General features: G+C 50.2%; 1 protein-coding gene across 7 annotated transcripts in view; it reads right to left on the bottom strand.

Annotated features, from left to right (window-relative positions):
* ARHGEF7 (Rho guanine nucleotide exchange factor 7) overlaps nt 1–11,754 on the bottom strand; it is a 129,122-nt gene extending 117,368 nt beyond the window's left edge. For 6 of the 7 annotated variants that reach the window (XM_059903249.1, XM_059903251.1, XM_059903250.1 and 3 more), the window contains exon 1: nt 11,408–11,661. In XM_059903249.1, coding sequence (XP_059759232.1) covers nt 11,408–11,572 — 165 coding nt within the window. In that variant the 5' untranslated portion in view covers nt 11,573–11,661. Of the gene's footprint in view, nt 1–11,407 lie in introns of all 7 variants that reach the window. The other variant, XM_059903255.1, reaches the window with a different exon arrangement.
* Between the last annotated feature and the right edge of the window lie 2,174 nt (nt 11,755–13,928).

Below are 13,928 nucleotides of genomic sequence, written 5' to 3'. Positions count from 1 at the left end.
TACACACCCCCTCTACTCACGCCAGAGCCCACTCATGTACTGCTTCTGGAGGAGACCTTCCCTGAGACACCACCCGTCCCCATCTGCCAGGTGTAAATCAGCTTCCTCTGCTACACACTTTGAGAAATCTGTTCCTCGCCTTCAGAGCGTGTATCTCAATTTGTAAAGCAAATTCAAACGGTATCTTTAACGTGCTTCTCCCTCACTAGATGGTATGCGAGTCTATTTTTGTTAATCATTAAGTGTCCCAGCACAATCCTTGAACCACAGTAGACACCTGATACAGATTTGATGAGAAGATAAACAGATAAATAAGTGAGCTCTTGGGCAAGGAGGTTAAGTATACTTGCACTTTAAAATTCCGTACATGTTTTCTGAACAATCAGGTTCAGAAGTAGAGGGCTGGCAGTAAAATGAATTAAAGCTCCACTACGCACAACACGCAGGGTGAAACTGTCATGTAACACACACTGAGATGTGATCGACATACAGTAAACTGCTCATACTTCAAGTGTACAGTTGGAGCAGTTGTGACACGTGTGCACTTGTGAAACCATCACCAGAATCAAGATTATGAACATCCGTACCCCCCAAAGGACTCCTTTGGCCCTCAGAGTGTCTCTACGCAAGCACTGGTCTGCTTTCTGTCACTACAGATTATGATGCCTTTTTGTAGAATTTTACATAAGGAGAATCATACAGTATGAACTTTTTTCCTAGCTTCTTTACTCAGCATAATTTTTACCCACGCTATAGCACATTCCCTTTTATTTCTGAGTAGTATTCTATGGAAATACGATACTTTGTTTATCCATATACCAGTTGAAAATATCTGGGTTGTGTCTAGTTTGTGGCTATTTAAAAATAAAGTCCGATTTTCTTGGGTAAACACCTAGAAATGGAATTGCTAAATCATTTGGTTGATGTGTGTTTAATATTTCAAGAAACACCATTTTCTAAAGCGGCTGTACAATTTTCATTCCCACCAGCAGTGGATGGGAGTTCCAGCCCATCCACATCCTTGCCAACACGTGGTAGGATCAGTCTTTCCAGTTTTAGCTGTTCCAATAGGTGTGTGTAGTGGTATCTCATCGTGGTTTTAATTTACATTTCCCTAGTGACTAATAATGTCGAGCATCTTTTCATGTGCCTGTCATCTGTATATCTTCTTTGGTGAAGTATCTGCTCAAAACATTTGCCCATTTTTTAAATTGACTGTTTCCTTATTATTGAGTCTTGAGAGTTCCTTATACATTCTGGATATAGGTCTTACTTGGTAGAATTCACCAGTTAGGCCATCTGGCCTGGAATTTATGAGAAGCTTTTAAACTACAAGTTTAAATTTTGTAGTAGATACAGGGTTACTGAAGTTATCCGTTTCTTCTTGAATGAGCTTTGGTAGTCTGGGTCTTCCATGGAAATTGTACTTTTCATCTAAGATATAGAATGTATTGGCATAAAAACGTTCATAATATCCCATTATTACCCTTTAAACATCTGTAGAATCTATAGTGATTCTTCACATTGGTCATTTGTGTCTTCTCTCTATTTTTCCTGACCAGTTTAAGAGGCTCATCAACTTTATTGATTTTTCTCAGAGAATCAGCTCTTGGTTTTGTTGGTTTTCTCTAGTAATTTTCTGTTTTCCACGTCACCCATTCCCATTCTGTCCTTTATTGTTCTCTTTTGTCTATTAGTTGCTGTGGGTTTAATTTGCCCTTATTTTTCTATCTTCCTAAGGTGGAAGCTCTATTACAGCCAACAAAAGACTTAAATCATATGCAGGGTGAGTTCTCTCTCACTCCCAGAATATCGTTTTAACAATTTATAATCAGGTTACTTAAGACTCACACCCAATAAAATATAGTTACTGTTAGTTATTTGAAGAACCAGCCTTGGCTCACTGACATGGCAGTTACTTGAATTCAATCTAAGTAAATGTGCTTGGTCAGAGGTCAGAGGAAGGAGAAACAAACCCTTCTTCTCCATTTCTCATCCGCTGATTAAGTCTGGGAGACACTCAGTTCCAGTCTCTCATCACTTAAAAGCAAGGCTTAAAAGCGTGGTACTTTCTGGAAGCTTAACCTTTGCCACAAGGCTGTCGAGAATTTAACCCCATTCTATTTATGGAGCTTGTTTTCAAAAGAAACAAAAATGCCTTAAAAAATAAGAGAACTGCGACCAGAAAATTTCATGTTTCCGTGAGAAGAAATCTGTTACCAGCACCAATGTCATATGAGCATCGTTGAACAAGGCAATTTCTCCAGCACCACAGAAAGATCGCCCTGCGGTTACTCAAGAAATCGAGGCTGAAGAAGATTCCATGTGTTCCCACGCCTCTTACGCCTCCTGAGAGCAAGCAACAGAGGCTATGGGCCAGGATGATCCCTCTGAAACTCCTAATTTTCTGTCAAAACCCCTTTAACTTTCTTTCGTAAAGTGAATGACAAAGTCATAACCTTTTGGCATGCATTCAGAACATAACAGCCTTTTTCAGAAAATCTGTATTCCTGACAAAAGAATTCTGAACAAATTTGCTAACTTCAGATGGAACTTTAAAGTCTCTTATGAACTTATACCATCTCAAGCACAGGAAATCGGTGGGAAAGTGTCTTCCTGGCAGGAGCATAGCAGTGAGACACTCAGAACTGAGGGAGAAAGGCCACCACAGGCCAGGGTGTTTACCAATAACCCAAACTAGACTGTTCTAAGGATTTTTGTTAGACTGCTAAAAAATCATGCTGCCAGAGCATGACTTCACTGCCAGAAACTGTGACTTCAAAGCAAACTTGGAAATGAGGATTCCCATTTTAAAGTAAAACTAGATATAAACTGGAAGAGGTTTCAAGTGCTACACTTTTTTTGGTGCTGAATTACATTCACCTTCTTTAAAGAAAAGATAGGAACTTTATCGGTCGTTTTAAAAAAAGCTGCTCTAAGCGTAATAATAATTAAAGTTACGCACAAAACACCACTTCCGTTCTCCAGACTTGTACCGTGTCTACTGCCACGGTGAGGCTGCAGAACAAGCAGTCACGAAACCTCAGTGGCAGCTGAAGTGGGCTTGTGTTTTTGTCCGTGGGGCTGCAGGTCCACCGGGCAGCGCTGGGCTCGCCTGAGCTCGCTCACGCAGCGGTGAACTCTGATCCGGGTAGCAGCTCTGCCGACCTTGGCTAGGCTCTCCCACAGTTGGGGTTGGTGGGCTGCAGGTGGGTCCAGGAGGCCTCGGCAGGGACAGTTGAGCTCTCTGCCCTGTGGTCTTGCATCCCTCAGCATCCGGGGCCCGGGCTGGTCCTCAGGGTGGAAGCAGGGTCTGAGAGAGCGTGGAAACACACAAGGCCTCTTCAGGCCTGGGCTAGGAAGTAGCACTTGTCACTTCTTTTTTTTTTCAATTAATTTTTTTTTTTTTTTTGGTTGTGCCAGGTCTTAGTTGTGGTAGGCGGGCTCCTTAGTTGCGGCTCCAGGGCTCCTTAGTTGCGGCAGGCATGTGGGATCTAGTTCCCTGACCAGGGATCGAATCTGGGCCCCCTGCCTTGGGAGCACGGAGTCTTATCCACTGTGCCACCAGGGAAGTCCCACACCTGTCACTTCTGCCACGTCCCATTGGCCAGAACAAGTCAAGGTCAGCTCAGATGCAAGAAGTGAGGAAACAGCCTTCACCTCTCAATGGGAAGAGCTGCAGTGTCACGCTACAAGGGCATGGCTACAGGGAGGATGGAGAACTGGGGCCACCTCCACAACCTACCACAACCCTCCTCTAGTCTGCTGTGTACCCTAGGAGGCTCTCCTCCATAGAGGCTCACCTTTATGCACCACTGCCCCAGAGCCTTCCCCCAGCACTGTCCTGGAGACACCGTGCACTTAGACTACAGTGTGAATGACTCTCCCTAGACTGTGCAGTGCACAACTTACACAGCCATATGGTGCTGCCCTCAGTGAACCCATCTGTACAGCGATGAGTTTGGGCTGCGTGACGTCTTGAGTATTCCTTCCACTGAGAATTCACAAATGCTTTACACTTCAGACCCGACGGTTTCTCTTATGACTTGCCTGAAAAGTCAGCACAGAACACATGTATGTGTGTGCATGCGTTTCCGTGTATATGATGTGTACACTAGCATGCACACAGTAGGTGATAAATACATCAGTTAGATTTAACTATTTTGAAAAACTGTGTTGGAAATGTGTAAACATCCCCACCCTATCTCCCTGCCTTTAGACTACAGCAGACACAGCACTATCCCACAGAAGCAAGGCTGAGAACTACCGCACTGGTTCATAAAACTTTAAAAATTCAGAGCTAAAGTTAGAAATATAAAAACATCAGGAAACAAATTCTCCTAACCTAACTTGGTAGAACTGAAGAAGGAGGGGAAAAGTCAGAAGTCGAGCCCAGGATACACAGGGCCCAGAGGTGGCCCCAACGCCCTCCCCCTGCAGACACAGGGCGGGCTGGTGGGCCCTCACTGCCCGTCTGTGACTCCTGGCCCTTCCCATGGGTGAAACTCTATCTACACGAAACCTGAGCCTGCAGCTTGGCCCTCTGGCCCCGTGAGCCAGCAGCTGCATGCGCTCAGCAGAGGGCTCAGGAAGCCACAGTCCGTGTTCCCACCACCCCAGACGATGGTAGTCCATGAGGGTGGGAAGGGAGGGGCCACCAGCCCGCTAAGGTTGCAAGAATCTGCCCAGTTGTGAGAATAAGGAAATATTCCCGGACTTGAGTGGCCTTATGGTTCAGATCCTGGCTTAGAGTTTTCCTGGACGTAGCAGGAGAAGTTTTCACTGTTGATCCATAAAATAATAATAACTTCCATCTGCGAGGACCTGCTCTGTGCCCAGCACTGCACAAAACCCCTCGCGTCTGCTTGTTTACCCTCATAACGCCCCTACTGCCCCAACAGGCCATTCCCTCCAGACAGGAGTCGTTAATCTTGTTTTTAGGAGGAGGCAAGTGAGAGAAGTTAGGCAGGTTGCCCAAGGTCACACAGCAAATGGATGACTCTGGAGCACATACTGGGACCACCCCATTTTACAGTGGCCCCCGGGGGGCGGCCAGTGGGTCTTAGGGACGGCTAAGCCTCCCGGCCCCCCATGCTGCCCGTGGCGGAGGTGAGTGCCCAGAGGGAGGGTGTGCCTTTGCCACCTTCTGCCAACAGTGACAGACTCGTGGGCAACTCCGGCTGCCATGTGATTCCCGTCCAGAAGTCTAGAGACAGTCCTACCAAAGAAGTTTATTACACACACACACACACACAGAGTGCTGTTTCAGATCTTGGTTTTGATAGACCCCCAGTAAATGCAGAGTAATTCCTGAAGCAGGAGCCGGCCCTGACGTAGCACAGGTGGGGGCCCAGCAGGTGCTCACTAAGGCAGCCCGGAAGGCCCCCAGCCAGGGCAGCAGGCACACCTGGGGTGGGACCTGCCGCCTTGAGGCAGCTGAGGACCCGGCTCGGCCAACTGCTGGGCCTCAGTGTCCTCACCTGTGAAACAGGGAGACATGGGAGGACAGCGGGACAGAGGTTTAGCATGGTGCCTGCAACCTAGGGCGCCCACAGTTGTTTCTTTAAAAGGGACGTATCTAAAGACGGGCAGTGCTCAAAGAAATGAGGGAAGAAGGCCACGACGGGTGTCACTTCTATTAATAGAATGCAGTCCTGGGAGAGCACAGATGCTGAGTCCTCCCACCCGAGAGCTCCCAGAGGCAGCTGCCCCTGATGAAAGGCCATCCTGCAGCCCTTCCCCCAGCGCCCTGCAAGCCCAAGTCACCCCAGGCGCGTGCGTGCGGGGGTGTGTATGTGTGCGTGCGTGTGTGTGCGTGCGGGTGTGTGTGTGTGTGCGTGCGGGGGTGTGTATGTGTGCGTGCATGTGTGTGTGCACGTGCGGGGGTGTGTGTGTGCACGCGTGTGCGGGGGTGTGTATGTGTGTGCGTGCGGGGCTGTGTATGTGTGCGTGTGTGTGTGTGTGCGTGCGGGGGGGTGTGTGCGTGCGTGCGGGGGGGGTGCGTGCAGGGGTGTGTGCGTGCGTGCGGGTGGGTGTGGGGGGGTGCGCGCGTGCAGAAGGGGGTGTGCGTGCAGGGGTGTGTGTGTGCGTGCGGGGGGGGTGTGTGCGTGTGTGTGTGCGTGTGTGTGTGTGTGCCAGCGTCCACACCATAGCACTTCCAGCGTGGCTCTCGGGAGATCTCTGGAGGTAGTCCCGATTTAAATTGATTTTAGGTGGGATTATTCTGAATGAGCCCGCAAATGCAGTTACATGGGGCCTAAAATCCAAACAAGAATCATCACCCTGGTGCAGGGTCAGGATGGTACTTGAAAGTCACATGCTTCAAAGGCAGATGTTTATCATGACAAAATGAGCTATTCTCAAACTTTAAGCAGTTTCATCAGAAGCAACTTAATACAGCCAATAATTCAGTTTGCAAACTTTAAAGAAGCCTCCTTAAAAACACAGGAGGTCACGCGTTCTATAACCTTCCCCCCTGTGGGCTTCCCCCGCGCTGCTGAGCAGGTATTTACGGCAGCTACAGGGTCGGGCGCCGCCTTCCACACCGGCTGGTCCTGAGTGAGGCCTCACACACCACACTGCCATTGCTGACCACATCCTTCTCAGGGCAGAAGGGCCTAGAAAAGGCAAATCGCTCTCAGCGGGCGCTCAGAACTGCTGTCCGACGGCCACTGGGACTTCTCTTCCACCCCACCCCGCCCAGCCCCAGAATCCTAGGACAGAGCAGAACACAAGTCAGGAATCAATTAGGAAAAAGCAGTTTCTCCTTCCCATGCTGCCTCAGAATTCACTGATTTTCTGCAAGCCTGCGGAAGATCAGCGAGGACTGCCAGATCACAGTTTGGGGAAATACAAACCATATTCTAATCCCCGTGTCAGAAAAATCAGCGGAGGCTGGGCAGCTCAGACACAGGTCCCCTCCAGCGCCTTCGTCCCTCGGCTCCTGTTCCTCTCTGCCTGACGTCCTGACATCCTGACATCCTAACATCCTGACTTTTGATTTCCTTCTGCCCCACACTGCTCTTGGGGTTTTTTTTTGTTTTTTTTTTTGAATTTTTGAATTTTATTTATTTTTTATACAGCAGGTTCTTCTTAGTTATCTATTTGACACATATTAGTGGATACATGTCGATCCCAATCTCCCAATTCATCCCACCACCACCGCCCCCCCCCGACCACTTTCCCCCCTTGGTGTCCATACGTTTGTCCTCTACATCTGTGTCTGTATTTCTACTGCTCTTGTTTTTATAGTTATGTTTTCTCCTGGACTAAAACGCTTAAGAACTTGTTATTCAGTCTTTTTATCTCCAACAGCGCCTTGCACCCTGCAGACAGGTAAACACTTAGTAAATTGGTTTGGTTCCAACGTATCATCCGACCTGTTATGGGTTGGATTGTGACCCCTGAAATTCATATGTTCAAGCCCTAAGCCCCAGAGCTGCTGAACGTGACCTTATTTGGAAACAAGGTCGTTGCCGATGTAATCAGTTGAGGTCATACTGGGGGAGGGAGGCCCTAATCCAATGACTGGTGTCCTTATAAAACGGAAGTTTGGACACAGAAGAGACCCAGGAGACACCGTGGGAAGACTGGTCTTGAGCCGCCCCAAGCCAGGAACCTCGAGAGGCCTCGGGGAGGCCGGGACAGACCCTCCCCACCCCTGCAGAGGGGGCGGCCCTGCCCACACCGCCATCCGGGACTTCGGCCCCCAGGGTGTGAGAGAATGAAGCCGCCCAGTCTGCGGTACTTTGTTACAGCAGCCCTAGGAAGCTAATACACAGCCAACAGCTTAAACCAGTCTGAACACACACGCACACCCAGGGCATCTAGCAGGGCCAGCGGGCAGCACCTGATTTGTGCATTCCGCAAATACCGACAGACGGAGTGTCTCCTGGGCAGCATTTTATGGGTTATGGTGTGCTCTGTTATCCTGGGCAAAGAGAGAGAGAACCAGGTTCCTGGAGTGTTTCGTGGTGAACCAAGAAACTTCATCTGCTGCAGTTACAAGTAAAATGAAAGCAGCCTTGGGAATTCCCTGGCAGTCCAGTGGTCAGGACTCGGCTCTTTCACTGCCATGGGCCCGGGTTCAATCCCTGGTCAGGGAACTAAGATCCCGCAAGCCACATGGTGCGGCCAATAACTGATTTACTGACTGACTAAATAAATAAAGCAGCCTTTCACGGCTTCCATTATTTGAATGTGTCTTCCTAATCTTATGGAAGTTTCAGAGGATGGAACATGACTGACTCTCAATTTCACCCCCTTTGACTAAGTAGGCCAGGGATGTTTAAAGTGTTAACTCACGAGCTCAGGGCTCACGAGCCTCCCTGGAGTCTCCAGCCGTGTGTTTCTCATCACAGGAGGAATGACGGAAGCAAACAGTGTGGGCAGGTCAGCAAAACATCCTGGCCATTACTAGACAAAATCAAAGCAGCAGAGCCTCGTACACGAAGATTCAGGAGACCTTGTAACGCCCATTTTTCTCTCCCTTACGGCAGGGAACATATCAGAACACAGCGTTGGCAATAACTAAATGTGTCTCTTTTCATAAGCCCCTCTTGTCCCTGGCTGACCTTCCACCTAAAGAAAAGCAGGCTGCATGGGGGGAACCTCAACAGAACGCTCTTTAAAATGAGCAGAACAATCTGAACTGAAATGAACTTCCCCTTCACTCTTCACCCTCTTCGCTGGCCCTAAAACAGAACAAACCAACAGAATGCACGAAACATACTACGACATGTTTTCTTAATAAAAGGCACATGGGAAACCCAAGCCACCTCAACACTTTTCTCCATTCTGCACTACGCTATCCCCGGCCGAATGGTTCGTATTACATTTTGTGAATTTGCAAAAGTTAAGCTGCAGGCTGCTTACATCTCGTTGTTAATCAGTCTTCCGTGTGTTCATGTAGGAAACTGGGGTCAAGTTAAGAGCCTTTCAATTCCATACGAATACTCGGTGAAGTTTCCAAATGTTCCTTTTTAAGGAAAAACGTCCTCAGACTAACATTCCCACATTCGGGTGAAAGCTGTTCAGCGTGTGTGCTTTCTGGCAGACGTTATTCGGTGTGCACGCAAACATCAGAAAGTTCAAATAAATAACTCTTCTTGGGAAATGGAAAATGCTCGTGAAATTTCTAAAACCCAGGGTTTCTAGAGGTGGGGAACGGCTAACATTTTACTGCCCAAACCTACCTTCATACCACAGAGAATCGGTAGCTCTGTCTATAATTTGCTACTTTGACGTTGAACTTTCACTGTGACTGTGTCCCTCCAAACAAACCCGTTGGGGCCCAGGGGGAATAAAAGGGTAGCTACACTATAAGAAGTTTCAAATGACCACAGTTTTAGAACATGTTGGGTTGTTTCAGTTTGGCTTCTGCAAATTAAACATGTTATTCAGGGCTTCCCTGGTGGCGCAGTGGTTGAGAATCCGCCTGCCAATGCAGGGGACACGGGTTCGAGCCCTGGTCTGGGAAGATCCCACATGCCGTGGAGCAACTAGGCCCGTGAGCCACAACTACTGAGCCTGCGCGTCTGGAGCCTGTGCTCCGCAACAAGAGAGGCCGCGATAGTGAGAGGCCTGCGCACCGCGATGAAGAGTGGCCCCCACTTGCCACAACTAGAGAAAGCCCTCACACAGAAGTGAAGACCCAACACAGTCAAAAATAAATATAAATAAATTAATTAATTTAAAAAAAATGTACTTAAAAACATGTTATTCATTCCTCTCTTTGTTGTTTCCGAGATGAAAGGAATGCTACAGTTTTCTAAGAAAATCTTTCTACATTTAAAAGCAAGTGATTATTGAAGTCTGCCAGTCAATATGAATGCAGTTAATATGCCAAATAACATATGCATTGATAATGACATGTTTTTATCAAACAGCCTCTGAAGTTTCTTAAAGCTTCACTTTTAGAAATGGAAGTCTTTTACATAAGCCTATTTTGGTAAACTTAGCATGCATTTTCAATGCCTTTCAACATCTGTCTTTTATTACCAGAGGTCCTGATATCCAGATGACAGCGAAGTATTCTGAGTGCCTGGAAAGATACAGCCTGCTCCTTATTCCCGTCTTAAATCATAATTTTATTGTGACATCAGGTTCATTTAGAAGCAACATTTTTATTTCCTGGACAGACAGGCAGCTATTCACTCTAAAATGCAGGTTCTGTTTTCATAAATATGTTCCTAAAACTAGTAGGCGTACACAATTCATATTAAATAAAATCTTTTCTGACCTTTTAAATGTAGTGCCAGAACATGAGCAACTTAAAAGTTTAAACAGTTTACATTTTTTAAGTCAGCTAATTAACATTTTATTATTAGCAAATTGATACTGTGCGTTTCAGGCCAATACACCCATTTAAAAAATTAAATAGTTTTTCCTAATTATGGTGCACTTTAATTTCTACATTTAACACCATTTAAGTAATTGTTGATCCTAAGATTATGTACTGGCAAAAAAAACTGGGATAAGATTGTAGTGTCTTTGAGATACAGGGATCCACCGTTTTAAAAAGCGCTCTCTCTGCTCGCCCCTGCTTTGTCAGCTGAGCCAGAGGGAAGCAAACTTTAATCACTCACAGAGTTGCGGTCAAGGTTCACCCTCCAGCCCCGAGGAAACCACAAGTCACGAAGAGGAGAAGCAGGGTCTGTCTGTAGGACTAGGGATTCTGTTCAAAATCAGGTATGAACCTGAAACTGAAATCTAGGACTTTAAGCCAGCCTTGAAGTATGCCACGGCTTTCCAACCCTGTGTCTGCCATCCTTTGGGCTTGGAGACAGGAGCATTCTTTCATGGGGAGGGCAGTAAATCATTTCACAACCCAGCCCTCAGCTACTGATACATGCATCCTTTAAAAATGCATAGCAATTGGTCAATTAAACAGAGGGCGAAACTCTCGTACGACACCACCAACAAAAGCTGTTCAAACAAAGCCTGGGAGGACGCTTTGCACGGCGGTTTTCTGCTCAGGTCACGGAGAGGGGCGACTCCTCCTTCGGGCGGGGCAGAGCGGAGCTCCCCGTCCCTCCCGGCCTCCCCGGGGCCGTTCCCCTTGAACGCGGCCCGGACCCCTCTCCAGCCGGCCCCGCACACAATGGCGCCCCGAGCGGGATCCCGCCACCGGGTCCTCGCGCCAACAGCGCGCCCCCCGCGCGGGCCGCGTTCCCGGGTCCGCGCACAAAGGAGGCGCGTGGGCTCCTCCGCGCCCCGCGCTCTCCCGGCCCGCGCGGCCACCAGGTGCCGGCGCCAGCGACCCCGCGCCCGAGCGCCTCCGCGCATCCCGGGCCGCGGCGGGGGCAAGGTGGGGCGCGGGGCCTCCCGCCGCCCGCGGCGCCCGCCGCCGGGCCTCCCACCGCCCCGGGCCTGGCCGCCGCGGGGGCGCGGGCCGGGGGGCACTCACTTTCTCGATGGTCCCGGGCAGCAGGCGCTCCAGCAGCCTGCAGAGGACCACCCCATCCTTCAGAGACGCCTGCAGGAAGCCCTCCGGGTCCGAGATGGTTTTCTTGGGCGACTCCAGCACCCCCAAGGTAATGAGCCACGTAACGGTCTGCTCGGCGGAATTCATAGCGGCGGCGCGCCCGGCCTCCCCGCGCCGCGAGCCCGTCTCGGCGCCGTTCACCTCGGAGCGGCCGCGGCCCGACCGGCTGCGCCCACCGCCCCCTCCTCCTGCTCGCCCATGGAGAGGCCGGCGACGGCGATTGGCTCGGGCGGCGCCGCGGTCCGGCCGGCTCGCGCTCCCTCGCGTGCGTCCTGGCCGACTGTCAAGTGCCTTTTCATTAGATGCACATGAACCTGCGGCGGCCGCCCGGCGCCGCCCCCGCCGCCGCCTCCCGGCTCCCAGCCGCTGCCGCCGATGACATCACCGAGAGGAGAAGAAAGGCGCCGCGCTGGAGCGGCCCCGGGCCTCCCGGACCCCGACCCCCGGCCGCCCCGGCACCCGGCCGCCGCACACGCGCCCCCGCGCTCGGGCCCGCCGCCGTGCGCCCTCCGCGCCCCGGCCGGCTGTGCGCGCGCGTCCCCACCTGCGCCGCCGGGTGCCGGGCCCCCGCCCCAAGGGCCCGATGACCTCCAGCAGGCGACAGCCCGCCGGCCGGGAGGGCTCGCCGGGCCTCCCAACCCGCGGGCCGCGCGCGCCCTTAACCGATGGCGCCTGGCTGGGCCCAAGGGCAGCCCCCTGGGACGCGAGCGGCCGGCCAGGCTCTTCTCGTTGTCCTGTCCCTTCTGCTTCCTTCTTCCCTCCTTGGAAGACTTGGAATCCTTTCCTTGTATTCCTAATTCATGAGTGTTTAAATTATTAAGTGCTTCCCAGAATGCTCTTTTTATTTTTGCCGGTTTTATTTCAAGAGGTAGGAGGTGAGGGGAGCTGCAAACGAGACGCTTGCTTCTCTCCGCTACCTTGCAAGCCAATAATTACAGAACACGGTGATAATTAAGTCTGTAACCAGATGGGTCTAATTCGGGGAGGAATTGATTTTCCTGGTGCTGCTGCGATCCGTGGGGACGTGGACGCCCCGGAGCGCTGCGTGGCCTGTGTCACGTGTGCCCCCTGCCGGGAGGCCGGTCCGCAGTGCGTGTGACCTCCCCGGCCGGGGTGCCGCGGGCCCAGTCTCCAGGACCAGAAGCCTTGGAGCAGCTCCACTTTAAATTGATGCTGATGTTTCAGACACTGTCAGAGGAAGGTCAAGAAAACAGCAGAGCCTGAACTGGGTGACTATGGGGAAGGAAGGGCTGTGAGAACAGCCTGGTCCTAACAGGCCCCTTGGCCAGATCACACGGTGCGCAAGAGGTGCTCAGTTGGAGACCCGGCTGTGAACCCACACGAGGGCCAGACCTAAAGAGCTCAGACATCCCACCGCCAGGCAAAGAAGAAGCTTCTTCAAACCAAGGATGACCCTGACACATGTATATGCTAAGGAAGGGAGAGAGACTCTCCTTAAAGAAGGACCATGAAGGTGTACATGTGTGTCCATTTCCTCTACCCTGTACCTGAGTGCTTTTCCTGTTTGCTTGCTGTGACTGCTCTGGCAATTTAAGACAGCATTTGCAGTCACCCGCAGAGAGCTTACTATGTGCCAGGCACATATATTAATCTCATTAGTGACAAAAGCTAGAAAACGTGAAGATTTAAAAAAACAGAAGCTTAACTCTCCCCTTCCTCTGCCTGCTTTTGCAATCATGAAGTGCATTTATTTCCAGCTTCGAGTTAAGCGGTCAAGTTTTCTTTCCACATGAGAACACAAAGTGATTTGAAGAGCAGTATGAATTCTGGATTATAAGGGCCATGTATTCGGTGGTCACAGCTCCCACTTCCTGAGCTGCCCACCGCTTGCTCCCTGCTTTGTGCGGCATAATCACGACGACAACCTTAGGAAGTTTCTCTCATCATCCCCATTTTACTGGTTGCACATCCCACAAGTGGTGAAGATGGACTCAAGCCTGGGCTCTGCAACTCCAGGACCAACCCGCCTCACCCATTGTCCAGACCGCTTCCCTATACACTTTCTGGGAAACAGGACGATTCACAGTTCCGTCAAGTTTTGTGCCCAAGGACACTTTATCAACAGAAGGGTATTAACCCCAGAGTAGCTGTTCACTGGGATTCCTGTTTACTCTCATTACTGCTGAATTGGTCACGTGATTTAGAATGCAGTCATTACAATTCCAGATTCCATTAAATTAGGTCTGGCGCTTATAATCTGGTAAACAAGAGTAAGATTCAACTTGACTCAAGGAAATGGTCCTGCAGAAAGGCAGCTCTAGGGAGTGGCCTTAGGTGGCCAGTGAACCTGGCAGCCAGTCATTGTCAGAAGGGGGACCTAGAGGCCACCTACTATAACGGGTCTTGGAAGTCCCTGAATGTTTTAATGCTTTATAGCGACTAGTGGCATTCTTTTACCTTGGATCTACATTAATTTCAAAGA

Source organism: Balaenoptera ricei, chromosome 18 (assembly GCF_028023285.1).
Source record: "Balaenoptera ricei isolate mBalRic1 chromosome 18, mBalRic1.hap2, whole genome shotgun sequence".
In the NCBI taxonomy this organism is placed as follows: Eukaryota; Metazoa; Chordata; class Mammalia; order Artiodactyla; family Balaenopteridae; genus Balaenoptera; species Balaenoptera ricei.
This window is presented reverse-complemented; position numbering and strand designations above follow the sequence as displayed.